The sequence below is a fragment of the Mastigoproctus giganteus genome, chromosome 2 (genome assembly GCF_048544385.1).
Source record: "Mastigoproctus giganteus isolate SK-2022 chromosome 2, ASM4854438v1, whole genome shotgun sequence".
NCBI lineage: Eukaryota > Metazoa > Arthropoda > Arachnida > Uropygi > Thelyphonidae > Mastigoproctus > Mastigoproctus giganteus.
The window spans coordinates 29,087,179-29,099,311 of record NC_143576.1 but is presented as its reverse complement, the minus strand read 5'-3'; the positions used below and the strand labels follow the sequence as shown (position 1 = coordinate 29,099,311).

Genomic DNA, 12,133 nt, shown 5'->3' with positions numbered 1-12,133 from the left:
AGTTATGTATTAATTATTTGTTACGATTAAGTCGTTATATATATATATATATATATATATATAGAGTTAAAAATACAATTTAATTGACAATAAAGTTTATCAAGATTAATAGATTTACTGATTAATTGACAATATTATATCATGCACTATACTACACTAAGCTTATGCTATCGTGTAAAAACTGCGGGAATTCTCGAACGGTACTTCTACGGACTCGTAAGTATTGATTAGCTTCCAAATCTCGCTATCTCAATTTAGAATAAACTAAGGATCCTGACTAGGTCTATAATCTACTTATAGAAGATAATTTGATATAACAATTGGTTAATAAATCGACTAAATTTGGTTAAAAAAAAAAAAAAAAAAGTACCGTGCATGGGTTGAAGGAGAAGTATGGGGGGAGGAGGATGCCGGAAACTTTGCTCTAGAGCAGTGTTTCCCAACGTGGGTCCCACGCCCCACATGGGGGCAATTTGATTGTTCAGGGGGGCAATTCAAAAATTGATCGTCTAGAGTTTAAAACAACCGCCTACTATGATTTAACTTGTACAAAAGAAGAATTGTTGGTATCTCAATTTTAAATAAGCATTCGTTAAATGTTGTACTTTCTATAGAGCTGCACTTGAAAGTTTGGAGTAATATCAACTACAGTTTGCTCGGAGAGTATTGCTTACTATGCCTAGTGAAGGAATAGTACATACTGTATTGGACGATTGCTTATGGCATATGCAATGTGCAAGCAAAGTGGTTGTCTACTGTAGCCTACCGCAAACTCAGCATGTTATATGAAATAGGTAATTCCTTTCATACAAACGCTCGTTTGGGCATCGTGACTGTACATTTGGATAGGTTTGACGATCTCAGATTAAAATAAAAATTACTTTGTCCACGCACAGAATTATTATTAATGAAGAACCGTGATATACAATGGTATGTATTTGTCATATATGTATTTCTGTGGTCTCAGTAAATAAGCAAATAAGTCAAAAAACTCGAATTTGCAGGAGAGGAAAAATAAACTTCACACTCTCATATAAACACGCATATATTCGAATATACAAATATTTATTACTCACGCTAAAACTACAATAACGAAGATAGCTGCGTGTCACATAATAGTAAATAATAAATACTTTATTATAGTGCACTTATCTCATTTTTGACAAATTAGACTTATCTGCTTGTTCACAGAGACCACAGATTTAATAGCCCGAATTCAGTAATTCGTGTGATTTATTCATTCAAAAAGCGTACTAATAATTAATTTTGATATATTAAAATAAAATTAAATTAACTTTAATGCATAGTTTATTTTTAGTTTTTGATTTATCTTATATTTATTTCTTTCAGTTGCGCAGTAAAACGAGTAGTGCAAGTAAAAAAAAAGTTCGTCAGTATTCAGAGGAATACTTAAAATTTGGTTTCATACCCGCTATCCACGATCAAAGGTCACCTTTTTGTCTTTTATGCCAACAATGCTTGACCAACGAATCAATGAAGCGAGGTCGTCTTGAGGCGCATTTGAAGGCGAAACATAATGCTCATGTAAATTCAGATTTAGATTACTTTCAAACTTTAAAGAAGAATTTTGAAAAAAGAGCAACATTAAAGTCTCTGTTTATTGCTCATACTGCAACTGTCAATCGTACTCTTGAGGCTAGTTATGAAATTTCTTTACTCATTGCTAAATCTGGGAAAAATCATACTATAGGAGAGAATTTAATCAAACCATCAATATCAGCATTTCTTAAAACAGTTCTGGAAAAAGATGACAAAGACGTGAAAGCTATGCCACTCAATAACAATACTGTTAGCAGAAGAATAGATGAAATGAGTGAAGATATTGAAATACAACTTGTTGGAAAGCTGAAAACAAGAAAATTCTCAGTGCAAATGGATGAATCAACTTTGAGAGACAGTGAAGCCGTACTGATAACTTATGTGAGATATATTGATAAAGGTAATTTTGCTGAAGAAATGTTATTCTGTAAATCATTAGAGAGCACCACTACCTCCAAAGATATATATAATAAGCTAAAAAATTACTTAGATGACAATAATATACCAATGAAAAATATAACATCTTGCGCTTCAGATGGTGCTCCTAATATGATGGGCAAGAAAAATGGCTGCTTAAAATTGATGAAAGATGAGAATCCAGAAATGCTTCTTGTGCATTGTGTTATTCATAGGGAAAACTTGGTAGCTAAAAATATTTCGCCTGTTCTTCATGAAGTACTAAAATCAGTTATAAAATGTGTCAATGCTATTAAAGCTAATGCCAAATGTGAGCGTCTCTTCAAGCTTTTTTGTGAAGAACAAAATGGAGACCATGTGAGACTTTTACTTCACACTGAAGTAAGGTGGCTCTCGAAAGGGAACTGCTTGAAAAGATTCATGGAACTATTTGATACTATTAGTGACTTTTTAAGTGACAAACCTGAAATGAAGCATCTGTTAACGGTCGATGGTAAAGCATTTGTGAGTTATTTAGCCGATATCTTTGAAAAACTAAATATATTAAATAAACAACTTCAAGGAACAAATAAAACTCTCGTCGATGCAAAAGCGAAGATATTTGGTTTCATTACATTTATTGAATTATGTCAAAAATATATTTGTAACAAAAATTTTGAACAGTTTCGTTGGCTGCAAAAATGTGAAGTGACTGATACCGCTGTACTTGTTATTGTCGATCATCTGAAAATTCTGTCCGCTGATTTAAAAGAAAGGTTTTCTGATTTAAAACAAATTGATTTTCCAACCTGGATGATGCAACCAATGTTAGTGGATTTGTCTGATGTATCAATGCAGTACCAAGAAGAACTCTCAGAAATGCAAAATGATGAGTCAGTTAAAACTTTATTCAATATAAAAGGAGCGATGGCATGGCTTTGTGATGAAACAGAAATTAAATACCCAAATTCAACCAACTTTGCAAGAGAGCTATTGTTACCGTTTCCATCTTCATATTTAGCTGAATGTGGATTTAGTGCCATAAATGATTTGTTCCTAAAGAAAAGAAATCGACTGGATATCACAAAACGGGGAGACTTGAGACTGAAGCTGACTAAATTGGAGCCCAATATAAAATCTCTCTGCGGCAAGCATCAAGCACAAGGGTCTCACTAAATTTAGTGCACTCATCTAGAAGTGACTTCACATGGAATGTTGAAATTATTAAACAATTAAATAATAATTACTAAAAATTAAAATATTATAAAAAAATCTTTCATATAAATTATTTTGTACTTGAATTTTAGTTGTCCATTATATGTTTTGAAAATTTACTTACTGTTTTTTTCTTAATAATTTCCTAATGGTTTCTTCCTAAAACCTAAGTTTTGTGTCCTGAACAAGTTGTAATTAGGCTTCATTTAGGAAATAATTCAATTTTTGAATATAAAAAATATGTATATCGGTGTTTCCCAACGTTACATAGGGGGCATCAGAATTTTAGAAAGACTTAGGTGGGGCATGGTAAAAAAAAGGTTGGGAAACACTGCTCTAGAGACTAAACCTGGGTTTCACCACTTCAAGCCTGCAATAAGCAAAGTGGTGGTATTTCACCGGTTGTTACCAACAGCAAATATAAATTAGGAAGTATTCAAAGAACTTATCTTGGAAGCTACTAGGTTTACATACCAACTAAGAAATACTGTTCAAGGTTTAGGCCTAAATGGATGTCAGATGATTTAATGAGACATATGGCAGAGAAGAAAAATGCTTGGGATACATATAAATTAACACGTGAAACAGAAGCCTATGGCAGATATAAGTTGATCTGTAACCAAGTTACAAAGGAGGTTAGGCAGGCGAAGGCAGATTACAAGAAATATTTGGCAAGAAATGCAAAGAAAAACAGCAAAGAGTTCTTTACTTATGTAAACTCTAGAAGGAAGGGGATGAATCAGATTGGGCCTCTTGATATCGATGGTTCAACTGTTGATGATCCTGCTCAGTTGTAACAAACTAAATGAATATTTTGCATCAACATTCACACAAGAGGAGTTATTCAGAAAGGGGAATGCCAGAAGTGTATTCAACTCTGGCAGTAAGCTAGATAATCTTCTAATAACTGAGAGTAAAGTGGAGGAGAAATTGTTGAAGATAAACACAAGAAAGGTACCTGGGGTGGATGGATCTATCCAGTTATATTGAAAGAGACAGCAAAGGAAGTAAGCAAACCCTTAGCCATAATTATGAGAGCTTCCTTGGACTCAGGGGAAGTACCCATAGACTGGAGATGTGCAAATGTGACCCCAATTCACAAAGGAGGATCAAAGGTTGACACAAGTAATTATAGACCTGTGAGTTTAACTTCTGTTCCAGGAAAATTAATGGAGGCACTGGTTAAAGAAGCACTGCAGGATCATCTAGACAAGACTTCAGTTATAGCTCGTACACAGCATGGTTTTGTTAAGGGAAAGTCTTGCCTGACCAATTTGATTGGATACTATGATGCAGTCACAAAAGAACTGGATGCAGGGAATAACCTTGATATTATATATTTGGATCTTATAAAGGCTTTTGATACTGTTGCACATGGAAGATTGCTGCACAAATTGGAGCAGTGTGGAATTGGAGGCAAATTGCTGCTATGGATAAAGGGGTGGTTGAGGGGGAGAAGACAAAGAGTGGTAATCAGTGGACACTGCTCATCGTGGACTAATGTTATTAGTGGAGTCCCTCAGTGTTCAGTGTTGGGTCCATTATTGTTTTCTGTATTTATAAATGATACTGATGATGGTATATCAAGCTTAATGTCCAAGTTTGCAGACAATACAAAGGTTGGCAGGTTGTTAAGGACACTACTGACCCTATGCTGCTGCAACAGGATCTGGAAAGGTTGAGCAGATGGGCTGAGAGGTGGCAAATGAAGTTTAACATTGACAAATGTAAAGTACTACATATGGGAAACAGCAACCCCAGAGCAACATATCAACTCTGTGGTACTATGTCAGTGGTAGAGAATGAAAAGGACCTGGGGCTAATTGTGCAGGCAGATATGAAGTTCTCTGAGCAGTGCAGATGGGCTCCAAGAGTAGCTCATGGTGTCTTGTCAATGATATACAGGAATTTTTCTAGCAGGGATAAGGAGGTGATTATTCTCTTGTATAAGGCAATGGTCAGGCCACACCTTGAGTACTGTATACAGGTCTGGAGGCCTCATTTCAAGAAGGATGTAGAGCTGCTGGAACGAGTACAGAGAAGGGCAACAAGATTAGTGAATGGAACAAATGGCTGCTCTTACGAAGAAAGGCTTATGTATTGCAAATTACAGTGCCTGGAGACTAGGCACCTGCAAGGGGATCTGATTGAGGTGTATAAACCTTGAATGGTTTGAGCATGCTTAATGCTGATGGGATTCTTCCTCTTGCTCAGTATAATCACCTGAGAGGGCATAAATTCAAATTGAGGAAAGACAGATGTAGGATAGATGTGCGGAAGTTTGCCTTTAGCCTGCACATAGTTGGTTGATGGAACAGACTTCCATCCCTTGTTTTGGAAGTAGATAGTCTAAATAAATTTAAGGCTCAGCTGGACAGGTATTTCGAACGAATGGAGGGGTGAAATGGAAGTGTGTTTTTTTTTTTTTTTTTTTTTTTTGGCTGATGCTGTATAAGCTTGCTTTCTTGCATCATATGCCTCTACTAATGCTAAAACGTTTTTTGGTGGTAAAGAGAAAAGTATGTTGCTTGAATAAAATAATTAAAGATTTTGTTATTGGCTCAAGAATGAAAATGTTTTTTTTGCATAAGTTTTCCAGCCTGACTATTTTCTTCTGGCTCCTGATAAACCTCATAAGTATTATTATATCAAATCATATTGCTTCTAATGATGATGCTGCTGATTAAAATCTAGAAATTCATAACCCATGATATATTATTATCACTAAAAATGTCTACAACTTCACTTTTAACCCACTTTTAAGCATTAACGATCATAATTCAGTTTGTCTCAGATAAAACTACTGTTTTTTTTTCTCCAGTAAAAAAAAAATACTCAGTACTGAAATTAAACTTTTCTTATTTTTGGAATTGAGTTCGTTTTCTGCGTATGGAAAATCAAACCCATTTTATTAGTGTGTTCACATTCTTGGCTTTTAATCTATAACTTCATACTAAAGTGGTAAAATCATAAAATTTCTTGCTTTTTTAATGTATTTATAAACATTCAATTTAAGAAAAAGTGAAGAAAGTCTTCTTTAAATTAGCAATTTTGAATTTTACGAAATCTTCCAAGAGTGTTAAATAAAGCATGATATGCCACACTGGTTTCAACCCATATATCCAGTCTTCCATTATATTAATAGTTTTGCCAATTTTACCAGGCATGCATGTTGTCTATCTTTGAATCATATCTCTCTCTCTCTCTCTCTCTCTCTCTCTCTCTCTCTCTCTCTCTCTCTCTCTCTCTCTCTCTCTCTCTCTCTCTCTGGGTAATTCAGAAATTTTTTTTGGCTGGTGCAGCATAAGCCTCAGGCTTCCTTGCACCATATGGCTAATAATAATAATATTGTAAACCTTGTATATAACAAATGATTTTTAACACTGTATGGATGGTATGAATAAAGATGTAAAAATGTTCCTATATGTGTTTTTTTCCTATTAATGCAAGATTTTAATTGATCAATATACTTAACGATTTTTAAGTTTACGACATTTATACTATTATCATGTTCAATTTCAAGTATATTTAAGTCTATGATGAACTGAATTAAATTTGAGAAAAGGTTATCTATATTTTGTTTTTCAGAAACCATGAGAATATGATTTACATAAAGAATAAGTAACTTAAGTGTAGAAGGAGGAGGGGGGGTGGTTAACTGGTTGGGCAACACAACGCTGTTAATAGTGGATGAATCCACTGCTTGGCAGGTATATAGGTACACCAACCAACCAGCGGGTGGTTGGTTGATGGAATAGACTTCCATCCCTTGTCGTGGAAGTTGATAGCCTAAATAAGTTTAAGGCTCAGCTGGACAGGTATTTCGAACGAACAGAGGGGTGAAGTGGAAGTGGTTATTTTTTATTTATTTTATTTATTTATTTTTTTTATTTATTTTTTTTTTTTTTGGCTGATGCTGCATAAGCTTGCTTTCTTGCATCAAATGCCTCTACTAATGCTAATGCTACACTGCATTCATGTAGACCAGAGTTTCCCAAACTGTCTTCCATGAGATGTGAACAAGTATTTCATGAAAAATCGTAATTAATAATTTTAAAAAAATAAAAATTAAATTTTGCATATTTGTAGCGTATACCACTTTTGTATCATTATAATTTTTAACATTTTTTTTTCGCTTATTAATATACAGTACTGGCATAGACTAATAACCAAATAGACCACGAGCACTGTTTTGTCGGGCTTTTGCTAGAGAAATATGCGTAGAGGTAATGACATCTACGAAAAAGTATCAATGTAGTGATCTAATATGCCATTCGTATGTGATTTGGCCTGGAGTACACGGGTTGAAGGAGAGGGGGAAGTGAACGATATCATAACTAAACTCACTTCCTTGTATAAATTTTTTTTGATAATTATCAGTATTTCGAAATATTATTATTAAAATAAATGTCCATGGATTTGTGGTTGAAAAAAGGAACTTTAAAATGAGAAGAAAGTAAGTACTTCTAGTATTGCAACTGTGGTCAATGAAAACGAACACAATACTGTCACACTTCAAAGCAAGGATGAAAATTCACAGTGTTTTGTTCCCCAAAAATCTGAAGTGAAAAAACGGGAACCAACTAATAAAAGATAAAAACAAAAAGTATGATGACAGTTATTTAAATTTCAGCTTTACATGTGTTGGAAATAAAGATGCTCCTGATGCACAGTGCATCGTATGTAATAAAATATTAACAAACAGTTCTTTGGCTCCCACTAAACTTGTGTTTCGTATGTGTTCCATAAATATATTGCCAAATGAAAAGTGTTCCGTGACTAAAAAAGTTTGGGAAATGCTGACGTAGATGGTAATTCGATGTCAGTATGGATAAAAGTGAGTTAACTGACTTTGAAAGAGGGATGATGGTGGGTACCTGATGCATGGATCACTCTATCACAGAGGTGGTACAGAAATTGCACCATTCCCGTTCGACAATATCAAGAGTGTATCAGGAATATGGCATTTCTAGAATAACATCTCATTGTGGACAGCACAGTATATGGAGAAATGTGGTGAATGAACGTGACCATCAGTCTGCCTCGCATTGTTTCAGACAACCAAAGAGTGACAGTGGCATAAATCACTGCCGACTTCAATGAGGGAGGTGCCAGAAATGTCTCCACCAAGACCATCAGGTGATCATTAGCCGCAATAGGTTATGGGAGCCACCGACCCACTAGAGTCCCATTGCTAACACCACGATACAGGACTCTATTCCTCAACTGGGTGAAAGAACATTGGCACTGGACCTTAGATGATTGAAGACTGATCTCCTTGTCCAGTGAGTCCTGTTTCCAGTTATTTCAAGCAGATGAGAGGGTGCAAATCTGGCGGAAACTGCATGAAGCTATGCACCCATCATGTCAACAAGGAACTGTTCGGGCAGGTGGACAGTTAGTAATGGTCTGGGTCGTGTTCAACTGGCACACTTTGGGACCTCTGGTACATCTAGATGCATCTTCGAACAATCCAAGTTACATGTCCATGTCTGCACCCACAGGACAATGGACTCTTCCAGTAGGACAATGCGCCTCCACACAGAGCCCTAGTGACTAGAACATTGTTCGAAGAGCATTCCACAGATTTTACCACCATGGAATGGCCTACTCGTTCACTGGACATGAACCCTTTGGGGTGCTGTGGAAAGGTCCGTTTAAGCTTTGGATCCTCCATCCAGGAATGCAACAGAATTATGGACAGCGGTGCAGCAAGCATGGGTGGAAATACCTCTGGAACGCTTTCATGAACTAGTGGACTCAATGCCTCGCCATGTGACTGCCCTTATCCGAACGAAAGATGGTCCTACCCATTACTAGGTAGGTATCCCATGATTTCTGTCCACTCAGTGTTTATGCTTGCTTTCTTGCATTACTTGCCACTTACTAATACTGAAGATTATTTGTTGTTAGGGAAGACTACAGAAGTGGGAATTCAATTGTTCCTTCTCAAAGAAGATAACAGCTCTTTGCATGCACGCATGATGGGCCAAAAAACTAAACAGAATTGAGATTGGTGGTTAGTTTTAGAAAACAGAAAGTGTTTTAGACAAAATTAATAGTCTTGCAGGCTCACTCATTAAGAATGCCAGAAAGGTTGGTTGCAAAACCCAAGGAAGAGTTTGCATAAACTTTACACAACAGATGAGGATGTCTTACATGTGCAGTAAGGAAGATTTATTAAAGTGACTTGTCTGCATGTCCCCACAAATTCAACTCAGCCAGACTCTAACACTAAACTTAAAAGAACAGCATGTTCAGTTTGTTGCATAATTCAGTGCACCCTTAAAGTGAGAATTCAGTGTTATAAACAAAGTTTTGTTTTCTGGTAAAGCATTTTTATTTAGATCAGTATGTGACTAAACAAATTGCAAACTTTTGGGCTCTGGAGAATCCATGCATTATTGCTGACATTTCGTATGCAAATGGTCACTATGTGGTGTGCAATTTTGGACAATTTTGTGCTGTTCACTAAAGCTAAAATATTAAGACTGATTTCTCAACAACAATAAATACTATTAATTACTCAATTACAAAAGTGTTAGGAATTGCTTTGGCAAATGCTTCTGACATAAAGCTTAAATCCTTAAAAATGAGAAATTTCTGCAGTACATCTTAAGATAGAGCATATTGAGATGGAAAAAAAATGAAAGAAAAGTTGTGGACTTGCACTGTATAGCATTTGTATATAACTTCATTAACTCTGCTTATTTCATTATCCTGTTATTTGCATCAGATTATTATTATTGTGATGAATAGATATTAGAAGTATACAGCAGGTATTTGCTTGTGAACTTCTTAAGCTTAATATAGATATAATCCATTCTAATGGATATTATTATTATTTTTTTTTCTGATTTTCTCAGCTATAGAAATTAACTTGTGTACCAAAATCTAATAAGTATCAAAAAATATATAAAATGGTGACTATCTAGTATGACAGATGGTCGCTTGTTTGTGTTTTAAATTTTATGGCACATTAGCTGTAAAAATCTTTGGCCATAGTGTGTCATATGACAGGTACTTTAGATAACCTCCAATTCTAATAAAGATGACCTAAAACATCTTTATTAGAAAATCTTATTTCAAATTAAACTGCCATTTTGATTCATTCTGAATTTTATTGTTAGTCAATCCAAATATTTCAGTGTCTCTATTAAGTTGATAAATTTCAGTATAACAAAATGAAAGTGATGCTTCTCTTATATATATTTTATAAGTGCGAGCTATTATTTTTTATACATGCATATATTTTATTTTAGTATGGCTGCTTTACTAAGCAAATTCCGAATACAGTATTCCGATGTCACCGTAATTCCTGATATTACAAAGGCACCCCAGGAAGACAGGTAATGTTGTTATGGTTTGAAGGAAATTAATTTTTGATGATAATATAAAATTTTTCCATTTAAAGATATACAGGCAGGCCTCAATTAACACGATTAATTCGTCCCGCGAGCGCATCGGGCAAAACAGAAACGCGTTAATCGAATATCATAACCAATAGGAAAAATTATAATTGGTCCTTGACCTTCTGGAATGGCCATAAGGAATTTTAAAAATACCTTATAAATAACTTTAACTGTATATAATGTAAAAGATAATGAAAATAATTATGGAATTAAATGTTTATTGCATAAAACAGTGGTTCTTAAACTGTGCACTGCAGAATATTTTAAATATTTTATCATGATATCACTATATTTTATAGTGATATCATGATAGCAGAATATTTTATCATGATATCACTATCATTTAAAAGGATACTTTGATCTCATTGACTGTCTTTTTGTTTTTGATAGTATGTGTGGTATGTCCAATGCCTGATTTCAGTAGGCTTGGGCCCTACCATACATAAATACACAAAATATTATATTGTTATAAAACAAAGTAGCATAATTAAAACGGTTCTCTGAAGTCAAACGTTGCTATTCTGCATGTATTTGTATACTTTGTTATCAAGCATTAATTTCATACATTGGGTTGACTGTTCCAGGAATAGCTGCTAGAACAGATGCTTTTTGATTTAGTCTGTCCCTACATGTGGGAAACTTTTCATAACTGCAGTGAAATGATTGTTTAGAACAATGCTAGAAATCTTTATGGATATTCTGGATTTACTACCGTCACATTTTCCACATAAATCTTAAGCTGCATTAAGAGTGGAAAGTTGGGAGCAGACATATCTGATCATTGTGAGATGATTTGTGAAATGGTCTTTTTATGTTAGGTTTACGAGCATGCATAGCATTTGGAATTACAGTGAAACCTCTTATTCATCAGTCCCTATATTCGTCAAATCCAATATTTGTCACATTTTTTCGGCAAAAAAATGGTCCGATATTCATCCAAAAATCCAATATTCGTCACGAAAAGTCACCCACCACATGGTCATCCTAGCCTCGTGCAATCGCCCATGCAGTCAGCCAGCCCCATGCGATCGTTCAGTGCGCATCACCTGTTATTTTCTCTTTGAATTTTTTTTTTATTTTGCAATTTTTTGCAGTTATCTTTTTAAAAACTAACCATGGCCCCAAAAAAGTGTAGTGAAGAAAAACAACCAAAAAGGAAAGCTGTGAGAACCACAATTGAGTTGAAAAAAGAAATCATTGCTAAGTTTGAAAGTAGAACACGTTTCCAACTTGGTGTTAGAATTTAACATGCCGAGAACTACGGTAAGCAGCATAATTAAAAATAAAGAAGCAATTAAAGCGGCTGATGTGACAAAAGGTGTAAAAATTCTTGCTGCTAAAAAAAGATCACAAACGTATGAAGACATGGATTACTGAAAAGCAAATGGCTGGTGATAGTATTTCAGAATCTATCATCAGCGAAAAAGCAAGGCAGTTATATAATGACCTGCAGCAAAAGAACCCAGGAACCAGTGGTGATTTCATGACAAGTAGAGGCTGGTTCGAAAAATTTAAAAGGCGAATGGGCATTCATAGTGTAGTTAGGCATG

At 34.9% G+C, this 12,133-nt stretch overlaps 1 protein-coding gene across 1 annotated transcript in view; it reads left to right on the top strand.

The window, feature by feature from the left end:
- The window catches only part of LOC150089240 (solute carrier family 12 member 2-like), a 253,122-nt gene that overhangs the window by 217,931 nt on the left and 23,058 nt on the right, over window positions 1–12,133 (top strand). Inside the window, exon 20 of the mRNA XM_090389918.1 lies at window positions 10,434–10,520. Coding sequence (XP_090246044.1) covers window positions 10,434–10,520 — 87 coding nt within the window. The remainder of the gene's footprint in view (window positions 1–10,433; window positions 10,521–12,133) is intronic.